At 41.4% G+C, this 15903-nt stretch overlaps 1 protein-coding gene across 1 annotated transcript; it reads right to left on the bottom strand.

Moving 5' to 3' along the window:
* Positions 1-219: 219 nt before the first annotated feature.
* On the bottom strand, positions 220-12415 carry LOC106724512 (spectrin alpha chain, erythrocytic 1-like; the record flags this gene model as incomplete). Its single annotated transcript, XM_014532205.1, has 10 exons — positions 12244-12415; positions 10636-10875; positions 9587-9712; positions 7711-7851; positions 6799-6945; positions 3517-3650; positions 2861-3005; positions 1507-1661; positions 422-557; positions 220-321 (listed from the first exon to the last, which is right to left on the bottom strand). Coding segments are annotated over exons 2-10 (1323 nt in total), but the record flags the coding sequence as incomplete, so codon positions are not given.
* Between the last annotated feature and the right edge of the window lie 3488 nt (positions 12416-15903).

Raw genomic sequence — 15903 nt, 5'->3', positions numbered from 1 at the left:
AAGATTCAGAGGTAAGCATACATCTTGTCCTGGGAATTTCTAATTGCCCAATTTAGCTATAGCAATATGTCAAGGAAGCAGTGTGAAAGTTGGTGTATTATTACTAATATCTTTATATGATGTCTATCCTCTTCCCATTGAGAGATTATTATATTATTATGAGATTAAGTGAGAGCTAAATATGCATCAAAATTTCACAAATTCTGGTAAACGAATTACCTTTTCCAAAATTTCACTGGAGGCTTCATGGTTGACATCCAGCAGGGCTTGACCAGTCTCATCAGCAGATTGGAATCGGTCATCATAAGAGTCAATCTCATGCTGTGGCCACAAGACACAATGTCTTAAAATGCAGCAAGGAATTTTTTGCCAGTCTTAGTACCTCTCCTTTCCTCCTCTTGAGGAGGATCTTTCTCTTTACCTTATGCTGCTGATGCCTGTCCAGTAGGGCTTCCCCACCAGCCACATCTGTGGGCAGCTCGTCAGCGTTGATTAGTGCAGTCTTCTCTGTCATCCAGCCTGAGAGTTCATCATAGTCAGATAAGAAACGCTGGTACCTGTGGGAGAGGTAAGGTCAAGGCCAAGAAGGAGAAACCAGATGTAAATGGACTTTGTCAAAGGGTTAGGGTTGAGTTGAGTTAAAGGTGCAATATGCTCCTTGCCCTAATTCTACCCCTCCCCTTCCCCTGATGGACTTTCTGTTCCTTTAATGGTTCAGGTTGTAAGTTCTTGACTCCAGGCTGTGTATTTCTTGGGTAGACATGTCATTATGTGATGAGGCACGTAGGCATGACATCTCGAACAGCACAAGGTCACACCTACCCCAGAGGCACTTGAAGTAAAGTACTCCCAATGAGGCCAATAAATAAGCACATAATATAGAAACAAAAATAAGCACCTTGTGGGAAGGGGGGACTAGAGTTAGGGTGAGGAGGCCTCATGTATCTGAGTTCACCCTTAACCCTATTAATAAAAACAACACTCACTAAAACAGTTCAAAAAATATTAAATGCTCGCTATTTAATTTTAAATCATAACATTAAGATAAGCAGTATTTTCTGGTGATTTAATGACTCATCATAAAATTAACTACTGAAATGATACCCATGTTTTTGACAAGCCAACCCACATTCAGGAAATAATTCTAGATTTATTATTAATACGCTCATCAGATTGGAAATTTCTTTCAGTTCCTTAGTTAGAACCAGGATTTTGACATTTCTTTAGCTGCTTTCCCAGCTTCATGGGCCACGTCATAGCATCTTACAACTAAACAAACAGAGGAAGAGGAAAGGTGTGCAGGTGAGCAGAGGTGGCATGCTAAGTATTCTATAGGCCTGCAAGAGACTTCTCTTGGCAACTTAACACCTATTCTGCCTCCACTGAGTGGGCAGGGAGTTTGAGTGCCTCGTTGTTTTACTGCTTTCACTTTTTTATTTCTGTTTTGAGTATTATGCCTGAATTCTGTAGAGGCAAATAGAATAATAGAAAGGAAAAATTCTGCACCAAAAAGAAGCCTGCAGCTTTGCATATCTGCTGGTAGCCAAGGCACGGATGTGCTCCCAGTTGGAGACCAAGTCCTCTTTCATCTGCTGGATCTGAGGTGCGTCTGCCGGATGGGAAAGCTTCAGCTTGTCTGCTTTGGCACATAATTCCTTCACCTTTAAGATGAAAAAGACACCTAGTGGGAAACCCGAGCGCTCTGGGTTCTCCTGGAAGACTTATATTGGAGTGATGCAACTAAATGATCATACAAATAATAATAATTTATTAATACATATTTATTGACATATTTATATTAATATGCTAATGAACTATATTAATAATAATTTACTAAGCATTTTTGTCTCTCGTGCTAAGCACTTCACATGTGCTTTCTTGATTTATAGTCTTTATTTAATAAAACTCTAAAGTACAAACTATTCCTAGTCCCTTTATGTGATAACAGAGAGGTAAATATTTTATTTGCTCAAGATCACTCAGCTAGTAACTGACAGAAGAAAGGTTCAGACTTAAGTCTGTCCTTCACCAGCCTGTATACTGTTTCCATAAATATGAGTGTGGGAATCAGAAAGACATTTCTGCTTAAGAGGACAAGAAATGCCAGTAATGCCAGCTCATTTTGAGTACAATTCCTGAGGAGCAGGGTTAGCAGGCAAAACTATGGATATGGGTGACTTTCCACATGTTACCATTAGTCCTTTATTAAAACTAACTAAAATCAGGTATTGTCTAGGGCAGTGATTTTCAACCATGTATAGCAGGGATTTTTAAAACATGCTATGCTTGACTATTTAGTTAGGGGTACTGACCTCTTTTCCTTTAGATTGTCAAATAGAAAAATGACGATAGCCAACACAATAGCCACCTGGTGTGACTGCCCTCTCTTGAGCCATAAATATATAGGTCATATAACAGAGTTGCATCTTATTGGTCATGTCACATAAAAAGGTTGTGTTTCATTGGCTAATTCTTGGTACCAGAAAACCTTATGTACAAATATAGGCAACTAACTTTTTTTAAAAGTTACTTGAAACAAAATATATAAAATGAAGGATATCCAATATTCAAATACAAGTTGTGAACTCAAAGGGGAAGCACAGAATTTCGACTTTATTGAAATAGTACATTTACTGTGTTCTCTGGAGGCAAGATGATCAATAAATACCTCTTCTAGCTCAAGGGGTCATACTTGGAACAAAATATATAAAATGAAGGATATCCAATATTCAAATACAAGTTATGAACTCAAATGAGGAAGCACAGAATTTTGACTTTACTGAAATTCTCTGGAGGCAAGATGATCAATAAATACCTTTTCTAGCTCAAGGGGTCGGCCACTCCTCCAATAATGGCTTACCTTGTCATCCATGACTGCAAGGTTTCGCTCAAGTCCCTTGTGACTGTGAAACAGTGCCTCGGAGCTAACGAGGTCTTTGCCATAGTCCTCAGAGGTGAGTTGGGGCTCCTTCTCCTTGATCCACTGGATGGCTTCAGTCACATCCCTGTCAGACATCCATATGAGCTCCAACAAAAGAAGATAGCAGGCATCCCAGAGCAAATGGAGCCCACAGCAAGGTCCAACCTAATTTACCCAGCTAGAAATTACTCTATCTTCCTACGCTCCAGCAAAAAGTAGTGTAAAGAGTTCTTGCTTTTAATGGTTTCCTTTGAGATGTAGAGACCTGCTCAACCTGACCATTGAGCCTCCAGATAATTCTAATGTCATGGTCAACATTTCATGAATGTCTTTCTTCTTCTAATCTCCATCTTCCTCCCCCACCCAATTCTCAATCTGCTTTCCTTGCTTTCCAGAGCTCCCATCACTAATTCCTGGTGCTATTTTCATTGCTTTGGGCTCCAGCCACCACGAACTTGGCTGTATTGGCTGTAGAGTGGATTACAGTTCTCTTAACTGCCTAAATGTCTTAAAGGCAATCCATGGTTTTCTTTGCAGCATTGGCCACTAATTGCTAACAGCAGGACATGGTGCTAATGCAGTGCCTGGACTCATACCTTTTGAATCGCTGGAGGTCTGCAGCGTTGGACAGGGTTTTCCGTCGCTGGAGAGCAAGACCATGGAGACGCTCCCAGGCGGCATTCACCTCGTCCTGCTTTGACTTAATCAAAGGCAGTTCTGGGTGGTTCTCCTTTGAGAGGAAACAAATGCTGGAGTTATGCAAAGGGGAAATTATTCCATCACTTAAACACTTTCCATTTCACACTGGCTCATACTTTGTCAGAAGTGAAGAACAACTATAGAGCCAGATACTGAAATTCACATTAGCCAGGCTCCCTAGCTCTAATCTGAACTACATTACAAAATCTAGACAACTAACCTGCTAGATGTTGCATCTTTTCTCACAGCACTGGTCTAGCCTACTAACACAGTTACCCAATCATGATGTTATTTTCAGAGCTCCACCTTGTTGATGCCAGCTACACCTCCTGAACATCACTGATACAAAGAAAAAGGAGAAAAAATTCCCTTTGTGAAGCATGACTTAATTTTCCAAACTTAACACTAGTTCTTAAAACTTTTGGGGTCCTAACACCTTCAAAAATCAAATAAGAACAATCTTTCTATCTCCAGAATTATATACAAATTCACACACATTTAATTTTGCTGAAAATTAAAACTGGCTTCCCAGTTTTCTTGCATATTATTATATTTATTTACATACATTTTTGCAAATCATCTGAAGTGATGAGATTTATGAATACTACATGAATCAAGCAACGTCAGCCTGTATGGATACTTGGAAATTTTGAGTAGTTCCTCTATGGCAGTGGTTCTCAACCTTCTGGCCCTTTAAATACATTTCCTCATGTTGTGACCCAACCCTAAAATTATTTTTGCTGTAATGTTGCTGCTGTTATGAATCATAATGTAAATATCTGATATGCAGGATGGTCTTAGGCGACCCCTGTGAAAGGGTCGTTCGACCTCCAAAGGGGTCGCGACCCACAGGTTGAGAACCGCTGCTCTATGGCCATCTCCCTAGTCCTCTTGTCCCTATCTCTTCCCATTTCCATTTCCATTCCAAAGGCTCTCCAGACAGAATTTTCCACATTCTTCTTTCTGAGTGTGTGGCCCTCTTTATTGCAGCTGTGTGAGCCCCACTTCCAAAGAGCAGGGGATAAACTCTGAATTGGATTAGTCCTTATTGTGGTAGATTAGAAAAAGTAGCCATGATATTTTGCCATGAGATCCTCCTTTCAAGAGACAGACTCTATTTCCTCACTCATTGGCTATGGATTGGCCTGTGAGTTGCTTACTAACAGTATGTGGCAGAAATGATATTCCATGAGCTCCAGCACTTAGGCCTCAAGAGGTATTTCAGCGTCTGTTCTCACCTGTGGAAACACTGATACAAAAAAACACAGGGCTACTGAAATATGAGTCCATATAGAGAAAGCTTTCATTATCCTGCCAAGACCCCAGACACTGGGCCAAAGCCATCTTAGATCTTCCACTTTAACTGAACCACCAAATAACTACAGCAACTTAGAAATGCCAGGTGGGATGTGCAGAACTGCCCAGTTAAACAACTGAATCATGAATCAGTGAATCTGACTTATTATGTCATGAAAAAATAATTTTAATTTTCAGCAAAATCATGTTTGCTTTTTTAAATTTTGTGGCAGTTGGTGATAGCAACAGATAAAAGTTTCTAAAACAAGAGAAATGTGGGAAATTTAGGGACTGTTGGAAAGGTAGTGGCTCCTTTTTTCTACTCCATTATTTATTCATCCTGAAATCTTGGTTCTATTAACTCAGAAAAAATTATTGCCATTATAAACCTGTAGTGATAATAAAACCATAAATGGAAAAGCATAAGAGCCACTGTTAGAGTCTCTACTTTTTTATATACATATAAAATCAGACTGGCTTTCCAGTTTTCTTGCATATTATTCTATTAGCTCAGATATTGAAAACATATTTAAGCATTTTTTTAACTACAGTTAAATCTGCTCCTTTCCCTCTGCCCCTGCACAGAAGTTATCTATAATGATATCATCCTATATAATAAAAGGCTAATATGCAAATCAACCAAACAGCAGGACAACCAGTCACTATGATGCACACTGACCACCATGGGGGAGACGCTCAATGCAGGAGCTGCCCCCTTGTGGTCAGTGTGCTCCCACAGGGGGAGTGCCACTTAGCCAAAAGCTGGGCTCACGGCTGGCGAGCGCAGCGGCAGTCTGCAGGCAAAATAATTAACAGGGCTTTTAAAACAACACTCCATACAGTACATCCTAAATAATAAAGAGCTAATAAGCAAATGGTCATCATGCTCTCATGCCATCACACCATAAAGGCTCAGACACTCAACACTGGGGAGAGAGGAATGGGCACCAGCCAGGCTGCAGCCCAGGAGAGGGACAAGCCTCACACCCCGCAGTCCCGAGCGCCAGCGGCTGTGCCTATGCCTGCGGCCTGGGAGAGGGACAAGCCACCTGCCCCATGGTCCTGGGCGCCTGCGGCTGCAGCCCAGGTGAAGCTGCCTGCCCATGGTCCCCTGCGGCTGCGGCCGGCCTGGGCAAGGCTGGCCTGGGCGAAGCCGGCTCGGGTCCTGGGTGCCTGCAGCCAGCCACAGGGAGGGAAGCCTGGGTTTGGGTGTCTGCAACCGGCTGGAGGAGGGAATCCTGGGTCCCGGGTGCAGAGCAAGGCAGAGGCAGTTAGGGGCGATCAGGCCAGCAGGGGAGCAGGTAGGGGTGATCAGGCAGGCAGGAAGAGGTGGTTAGGGGCGATCAGGCAAGCAGGCAGAGGGATTAGGGGCGATCAGTCAGGCAGGTAGGTGAGCGGTTAGGAGCCAGCAGTCCTGATTGCGAGAGGCAGTCAGACATCCCCCGAGGGGTCCCGGATTGGAGAGGGTGCAGGCTGGGCTGAGGGACCCTCCTCCCATGCACAAATTTCATGCACCTGGCTTCTAGTATATTATAATAGCTCACCATTATTTATATTCTTTGCTATTTTATTGATTCTTCTTTACGAGGAAAGAGTGCTGTATAAACATGAGTAATTAGTGTAGTGCACAGTGCAGTAGCTACCTCATTGTATATTTCATTTCTTTATATGCACTCACTCACTCACTCACACCTCCTTTCCCATGGACTGGCAAGGGATGGATCCAGAGAGAAGAAACTGATTTGGGCATGTCACTCCAGGGACATGCATCTCTATTTTCCCACAAGGCCCTATGTACCCCATGTCACACCTACTAATGACCACAAGTTCTTCTTGAAGATCAGGACCCTATTTCTGAGTTGACCCTTTGCTCTCTACCTCACCTCAGCACACTTATTAGCATATTCGTTCACTCCATCCACTCTCCCCTTCCGAGCTGCCAGGTCTACTTGGAACTCTTCAAACTTCTTATGCAGAACCTCTGTGCGTTCCCAGTCTTCACCCAGCTCTACGGATGTCACTATGGCCTCCTGTAGACACAGAAAAGTCTATTGAATCACCAGCAATCTTTAGGAATTCCTTTAGGTAAAATGCCTCAAATCCCTGCCTTCTTCCTAGGATAACTCAGGAGATACAGGTGGAGCCTGGGAGAACCACTTCTAGAAAGAGCCAGAAGCAGAAGCATATTTCCTAAGGTGGCACTCTGGCCCAGGGGACAGTGCTCTTTGGGCTAATACTTTAGAGCAATCAGGGGTATTGTTGGCCAGAGCCTGTGGAAGCACCCTTTATGTTTTGAATCATAAAATGTAAATTTGGAACATAAAAATAAATTCATCCTTGTTCTATTCAGCTCAACATACTTAATATCTACAAAGTCATTAATCTTTAAGTATTAAAAAAAGAGACCTTCATAATTATAGACACTGAGAGACAAGGGACTAGGGAAAGATCTGGCAATACTATCAGCCTAGACCTAGAGTCAGAGTGAAATTCTAGAAAAAGGAGTGAAATATCGTGGAAGGTAGAAGGGGACAAGACTAGATTATCTTCCAGTGCACATTTTTTGTGTAGGTCATGTCTTCATAGTCAGAGTCATAATTTAGACTTACCCTCTCCCCTACCGTATTAACAATCTCCAGAATATCTCTAAATCTTTGCCAAAACATCTCCTTCTTTCAAGGAACAAGTCCAGGAACAGACACCCTGCCTTTTTTATGAATAGCCTATATGAAACTGCTTTGGGTGTTTGGGATAGAGCATGGTGAGTCCTAAAGGCATACTGTTTAGCCTTATACCTTGTCTCCAATCCACTCCAGGATGTCGGCACACTCCTGTAAGTACTGCTGGAGCCTCAGGGCCTGGAGAAGGAAGGTGCCCTTCTCCTGAGTCAGCTCTATCAGCAGCTCCCACAGGCGGCGCAATTCCTCCAGATGGACCTTTGGGGAAGAGAGACAAAACTACTGAGGCACAGAGGCTGTGGATCAGGTGCAGACTCAGAGACTTGTGCAGAGAGGGGCCTAGATAGAAATGTCTCCTCCCATTCACTTGTGCATTAATTGCTCAACAAATATTTTAAAGGGAAGATAGGATATATGTGGAAATAGCTATTAAATTAAGCCATATATTATCTTTCATAAGACAAAAATTTTTAGAAATGCTTTGGGGTGTTAGACTATAAAATGATTACAAACACTAAGATGGATAGAGTCAAGGATTCATGGAAGAGTGCTCATCGGAACTGGGCTTTAAGAAACAGAACTTTGACAGATAGATAATAGGCAGAGGGTGTCCTAAGCAGTGGCAAAGTCACAGAAGAAACTTAGCATGAGTTGTTTGCCAGAAAATATCAGAACTACAATTTTGCTGGCTTACAAAAAATAAAATGAATGGCACCAAAGCAATAGAATTTTGAGAGCATATAGTTGAGGACTTCGATGGCAGGTTAGCTTGGATATTATGTAATACATATCTTATAAAATTGAAGTTATCATCTTTGTCATGTCTTATAGAATCTTGTATCTTACAATTACTCCATTGTTCAAGGTAGTAGTAGACCACATTTCTCTCTAAATCTAGCATGATACAATCTGACATAGCCCTGGTGATTCTAATGGACGTGAAGATGTTTTAAACATTTCTCAAACATTTTAATTAATGTAGGAACTTGGCAGCAAAACTGCGATTAATAAAAAAATGATTTCTATTTTATATCAATAAATGCCTTTTGAAATTGTCTTATTACCGATTCTTTCCTAATAAAGTTATATTCCGTATCACCTGACTATATTTTGTTGACAGTAAAATGGGGTCGAATTTGCTAAGTATGGGAAGACAAGCTCCAATTTTTAAATATGTGACACAAATGTATTAACAATTTTAAAAGTGCATAAACAGTACAAACTCCACTTATAGAAAAAAGATCCTGATTTGACTATATAATCTACGTTGGAACAGTACATAGATGAAATTAGAAAAGAGCTGATACATTAATGGTGGGTTCCAAAGTGGTGTGATCTTGAGTGTTCAGTGTGCAAGAATTTCCTGAAGAAAGGGGGTACATAGATGAAATTAGAAAAGAGCTGATACATTAATAGTGGGTTCCAAAGTGGTATGATCCTGAGTGTTCAGTGTGCAAGAAGAATTTCCTGAAGAAAGGGGTTTGTAGGATTTTTTTCAAAGTGATCAGGAGGGTTGGAGGTCTATAGTAGTGATCAAACCGTGTAGGCTGTGAAGAGAACGAGTTATTATGGACAAAGGGATAAAGATTTCAGAGAAGATTCTCAGGGAGAGCATCCCTTGTTCCAAAAGTTTAAGGGACAAGGACTCTCAGACCTGAAGAAATAATTGGGATATTTGGGAAAGCCATTTCATCTGGGAAATGTAGAGCCAGATTGAAGTGGGCTTGATCTTGAGTCCATTTATTCTGCAGTGGCATAAGGAGGATGTGGTGCCATCAACGACAGCTTTCGGATCATAGCTCTTCTCCCCAACCCCAGGAACACAAGGACAGCCCGTCGCTTTTCTTACCCCAACCCCAGTAGAAGATGAGAGACAGACGCCTTAATGCCAAGCCAGCTGCATGAAAGCTCATGTTCAGCATAATCAATTAAAGCCCCGATAAAGTTGTCAACAATTAGAAGCTTATCTTTGAGAGCCCTACCACATCTTTACCTTGGTGTCCTCGTGGGCAAAATGGCCCTCAGCAAATCGGACTTTCCTTATTTCCTCCAGCTCAGGAATGACCCTTGATTTTGCTTGTACCTCTGCTTCAAAGGATTCATGCTTCTGATATTTCCCCTGAAGTTTAGAAATCACAGTTTATAGTTAAGGAAGCCCCGTCTCCCTGGACCACAAAGAGGTCCCTCTGTTCCTCTTCTTACTTTTAGTCAGAACTACTTGTTGCCCAACCTAGATTAAGTGACAACCTATGACCATAGCTGGAGCAGTCACACCCTAAAGCAGCGGTTCTCAACCTGTGGGTTGCGACCCCTTTGGGGGTTGAACGACCCTTTCACAGGGGTCGCCTAAGACCATCAGAAAACACATATATAATTACATATTGTTTTTATGATTAATCACTATGCTTTAATTTTGTTCAATTTGTAACAATGAAAATACATCCTGCATATCAGATATTTACATTATGATTCATAACAGTAGCAAAATGACAGTTCTGAAGTAGCAATGAAAATAATTTTATGGTTGGGTCACCACATGAGGAACTGTATTAAAGGGTCGCGGCATTAGGAAGGTTGAGAACCACTGCAGAGGAAACGGGACCTCTCATTTGGACTTGACAAGGGATATGACTAGTATTTTGTAGAAAAACCAGGAAAACTCTGGTTAACTCGTTCTTCCTGAGGAGAGTGGAAATCAGTTGTTTCAGAAGCAATGACATCTCTTCACTCAATTCCATCCTTAACGACACAAATATTAAAATCACACAAATAAATTGCTTAGACTCTCAGCTACTGTTTTGCCCATAGTTTATATTTGTAGAATGTTATCTAGAATGACAGTCCTTTGTAAAGAAGGGACTGAAGCTTAAAAAGTTGAAGGCATGGGCTACTTACAGGCAAAATTACTGCCCCTCACAGATAGTCTAATCTTTCTATTACATCCTCGTCCTGCAATTAACCAAATACACACTTATTACAGGAATACTTCCTTTTCTAGAGATCTTGTGGTCTGTTCTGGGGAAGTTCGTGGGGCTGAGTGACCTGTATGTTAGTTGGGTCTTCATAGCTCTTATCTCCTGCGATCTTGAGTTTCTCCAAGATCCACTTCTCCAGGTCATCCGCGTCCCGTCTGAAAACCTGGTAGTGGTAGGACTCTTCAAGCTTCTGGCCCCTCTCAGCAACCAGGTCCTTGAACCTCGAGTACCGGGCCAACACCTCCTGGCGCCGCTCCTGGATCTCCTCGGCTGTTTCCAGCACCTTGGGCCCACCGCTCTCCATAGCCTGCAAGTTAGAAAGCTCTGTCCATTGCTGGCTCTCAAGTTCCTAGTATGCTGTCACTCTTATGTGTCCCAAGGCATTTGCTCATGTTCAAATTTACTTACATTCGTGTATCTTTAAGCCTATAAAAAGCCTGTTGTTAGTACTTTTATATAATTTTAACCATATATGGCTAAGACGAGGCTAAGAACTCTTGATCAGCCAGAACACTTTGCCAACTTTTCATATAAGCCTGCGCCATTTATTGAGTTATATAAATAGAATTAATTTGGACTAATAATAAATGTTATGTTTAAGTTAGTGAAATCACTGTTTCAGATGGATAAAAATATAATTTTATTGTTTTCAAAGGCTAATAAGGTTGACAAGTCCTAATCATTCTGAACTCAATGTAATGAAAGATTAAAAATGGCTTGCAATTAACTTTACTAATGATATACACAAAAGTTTTAAAATGTTTTCTTCTTCCTTAAAAATGTAGCTCATAGATGCTTTACTCTTTTTATTTACTTAATTCATAAGCACTACAAATTAAAAGTTCAGCCCTTCTTCTCTCCAATTTTTACAAATGTCAAATTATTAGTATCTTTGAAATTAGCTTTTGAAATATAAAACATTGTACTCTCAAGCAACATAAAATATTACCTTTCTGTAGTGGGAGCTAACTAATTTGTGATGATATCTTACAAGTTTGCATAGAGTCCATCTTCATTCATCTGGATAAAGGTACAGTCTCCCCTAGTTTATCTCAGCCAGAACATTCCATTTAAAGTTCAAATTTTCGTCTCTTTCTAAATATAATTACTACCCTGCGGACGTCCTTTACTAGTCTGGCTAGAGAATCAAATCATTCTATGGAAACCTAAATCAGTATTGTGTGTTATTTTGTCCCAAGTTACTTAGTCATTCTCTCTGGGAGCCATGGAAGCAGGTCATGCTGGATTTTAGTGCCGTATAGCCACAAGTTCAAGGTAACTGTTCAAAGTGAGACATTCACACAAAAAAAGAGAATTAGAATTTAACTTTTCTACTTCCTAAGAGTCAAGGACAATTTTTAAACCTCCTATCAAAGACAGGCAGAAAGTTCAAAGGAGATAGCTTTTCTCATTCTACTAGGGACAAACTGCACTGTGAAGAATTCTGGCCCCGGTCAGCATGGCTCAGTGCTTGCACGTGGACCTATGAACCAGGAGGTCACAGTTCGATTCCCGGTCAGGGCACATGCCTGGGTTGCGGGCTCATCCCCAGTATGGGGTGTGCAGGAGGCATTCTCTCTCCTCATTGATGTTTCAATCTTTCTCTCCCTCTCCCTTCCTCTCTGAAATCTATAAAAATATATTTAAAAAGGAAAGAACAGAATTCTTTACTCACCGTTTCCTTGGGAAAGTGTCCTAGTTTTCCTAAAGGTCTAGAAACTGGGAAGATAAAATGTATCCAAAAGAGAGAAGCAAAGAGGGAGAGAAAGACAGACAATTCACATGGAATTGTCTAGTCTAATTCAGATAGTGACTAGAGAAACGTTACATATGTGTCAGAGAAAGAAAAAAAAGCCTTTTTCTCAGGCTCAGGCTCAGAATCCCGCCAGCTACCACCTCCTTATCTTAGGAGACAGAGGCAGCTTGAGGCAGCTGCAAACTTTCACAGATGCCCAGTGACTCAGCAGTTTTTGGGGGGACAGTGGCTCTTAAAGTTTCTCAGTAGGACTTCATAAAAAATAAAAGCAAGGTTTTTAGAGGAAAATTTAGGGAAAAACACACAGTTACAGATGTAAGATAAAGAGGCTGTGTTAAGATTGTGTTTTGTTTCTTTAATTAGTTTCAGAGTTTAGGTCTGAGAACCATAATTTAAGAAATAATTTCATGTTGCCCATTCTTCAGACTCTGTGCAGAATTACAAGAACTCAGGGCAGACAGAGGTTCCTGTTCCAACCGGTCCCTGGGAAATACAACTCAATGACTTCGTCCAGACCCCACTGCAGACTTCTAACAGCCTTTAATTCAGCAAGGTATCCTAATTCTTGCTGTAGAACCGTTGCTTAAATAGAAAGAAAATTTTATTGCTGGCCTCACAGATTGGGTTGTAAAAATCTGATTTGGCTCCAAAGGAAGTAAGATGGGTATGTCTATTTGTACTTCATGAAGCAAAATTTAAGATAGCTCGTTTGACAAATGAATGGCGTCACAAAGCATTTGAAAATGGGTCAGTGATCTAAAATGTGAGCTAAAGTCATCCTATTTTCAGTTTAAAGGCATTTTATTTTATTATTTTTAATGGAGAGAAAAGGAAGCAGAAATTATTTCTCAAAGGCATAGGTTTTTTTTGTTTTTTTAAGGCAACTTTACAAAAATGAAGCAAACAAAAGGAAGATAGTGGGATGGTTTCAGATCCTCCTATGAAGCAGTGGTGTTGCCAGTGGGAACGGGGTTCTTTTAGTCACAAGGAAAGCATTCGGGGCGACCAGGTCTGGGAGGATGTGGTTTATTGAAGGTGGAGCAAACACAAAGGACTGTCCTGGATGCAGCTCTGATGTCTCGTTTCCATCCATCCGTTCCGCCATGGAAAAAGTCCAGCCTTGTCTCTATTAAGCCCAGAAATAGGGCCGATGTCCAGAGGGTCTGTGCCATTTGCTCAGTCCACATCTGTCCCCATGAGGCAAACAAATGGGACAGACATTGATCAGCCGCCTCCTGTACGAGCCCACAACCCAGGCATGTGCCTGAACCAGCAGCCTCTTGGTGCCTGGGATGACGCTCAACCAACTGAGCCACACCGGCCGGGCCTGCTGCTTTTTCAAACGAAGTAATCAACTTTCCCATCTTTTGTGGGCTTTGCTGGTTCCTACCCCTAAGCAATCCATTTCCCAGATCTTCCAGAGTTCTGTGTCCTTTGTCCAATCTGATCCTTCACCTGGCCTATGCAGACAGACATTTATAGTCACCGTCTTGGTTTCTACTGTGCATGCCTCAGTAGAAAGCACCTTCCATGGTAGAAGCACCTTCCCCAATGCCATCTTGGCTTCTAGTGGGCATGCTCCTAGCAGAGGAATTTCTCCTGCTATTTTTACTCCTTCCCCCGTAGTCTGGAGGGATGGACTGGTTGTACTCTGGGAAGATTGAAAAGAGGCCCCTCCTCCCTAAGGGGTGGGAGCACTGAAGGATGCTCATCCCTTGTCAGGGCGATGCTCTGATCCCCTGGGGTACCTTTGAGTGCTGCAACTTCCTAGCAAGCAGGCTTATGCTTCCTGTTTGCTTATCTGAATAATGTCTGATTCTCTTTGCTCCTTTCCTTTATTGATATCTAGCTACCTATGTTAACAATGGCATTATCCATGCCAAACTTCATTCTAGTATAAATCCAATTTGAATAATCGAACTTTCATGATCTACTAGATCAGTGGTTCTCAACCTGTGGGTCGCGACCCCTTTGGGGGTCGAACGACCCTTTCACAGGGGTCGCCTAAGACCATCGGAAAACACATATATAATTACATATTGTTTTTGTGATTAATCACTATGCTTTAATTATGTTCAATTTGTAACAATGAAATTGGGGGTCACCACAACATGAGGTCGCGGCATTAGGAAGGTTGAGAACCACTGTACTAGATTGAATCAAGGTTCTACATTTCCAGTTTTTCCTGTTCCTGGATCATGTCACCAAAGAAACAGAGCAACTTAAATTCTCTTCTTAAAAGTCTAGTACTACTTTACTTTTCCATATACTTTTATTATATTCAAATCAAATTTGAGTACTAAAGGCAGGGACATAAATCTTTTATAAAAAATGCATTATATCACAAACACCAAAGAAACTCTGACTGCAGTTGAGGTGGGAAGGTAACATTTTTGTATCTTTATTCAAGAGATAAGATGGACCACCTTCAATTAGAATCTATCAAATCTTAATTTACATGTCAATACGATTACTTTACATTATTTCCTCATCTTTAGAAGATTTTGCAAAACAGGTATTCTAGACCCCGTTTTTATGTGAGAAATCAGAGCGAGTCCCTGAGAGGTAAGCTCCTCCCACGGTTATTTGGTTTGTATGTTTTCAAACAGAGCCGAATCCATGTGACTATGTCCATCATGCCACGGGGCTCCGCATCTGTGTTGGTCTGTCTTCTCCCAGGCCATCAACATTGTTGAAGGTCCTATTCCAGGACTTTCTCACCAAGAATGCCAACCATGCGATAACCTGTGACCAAACAAATAATGGGAAACCATCAGCAGGTTTGGCCATCAGGAAATAAAATAAATGTGGATAAGAACAATCTTCTTTAAAGCATGTAGCAAGGTGGTTATGCACAGGAGACACTCAGGAAAGAGGTTTCATACTGATGAAGAAATGTTTGTTCTTTGAATTTTTAGTCACACACAAAAAAATGGCTCTAACCGGTTTGGCTCAGTGGATAGAGCTTCGGCCCGTGGACTGAAGGGTCCCAGGTTCGATTCCGGTCAAGAGCATCTACCTTGGTGCGGGCTCTATCCCCAGAAGGGGGCGTGCAGGAAGCAGCTGATTGATGTTTCTCTCTCATCGATGTTTCTAATTCTCTATCCCTCTCCTTTACTCTCTGTAAAATAAAAAATAAAAAAAGAAACGGGTGAAATTAAAATTTTTAAAATGCATGGTAAAAGTTTCTCTGACAGCCCTCTGGCTGTTAGTTTGGCACCGGCTGACTTTAAATTTAGTCCCACCCTATCTTCCAAAAGGCTGATGACGTTTTGCCATTCTCTGAGCATTATTCGCCATTATTAGTATATCATGGTGCAACCTTGGGATTTATGGAAGTGCATGATGAGAAAATTTTCAACCCTGGTGGCTTAACATTTGGACCTCTGACCTCTTGCCACTTTTTATGGTTTTCTGAGAATGCCTATTGGCTCTGATGACATAGAGACCCTGGTTAGAGAAGCTCAGGTAAAGAATGCAGGACAGATACTGTGGACGTTGAGATTCATGTCCGTCTTTAAAACTGCATGTTGTTGCACTGTGCATACATGAGTGCTGAGAGGTACAGAGGGAGCTTGA

This window comes from Myotis brandtii, unplaced genomic scaffold, assembly GCF_000412655.1.
Source record: "Myotis brandtii unplaced genomic scaffold, ASM41265v1 scaffold858, whole genome shotgun sequence".
Classification (NCBI taxonomy): Eukaryota; Metazoa; Chordata; class Mammalia; order Chiroptera; family Vespertilionidae; genus Myotis; species Myotis brandtii.
The sequence above is the reverse complement of the archived record's forward strand: the minus strand, read 5'-3'. Positions and strand labels throughout refer to the sequence as shown.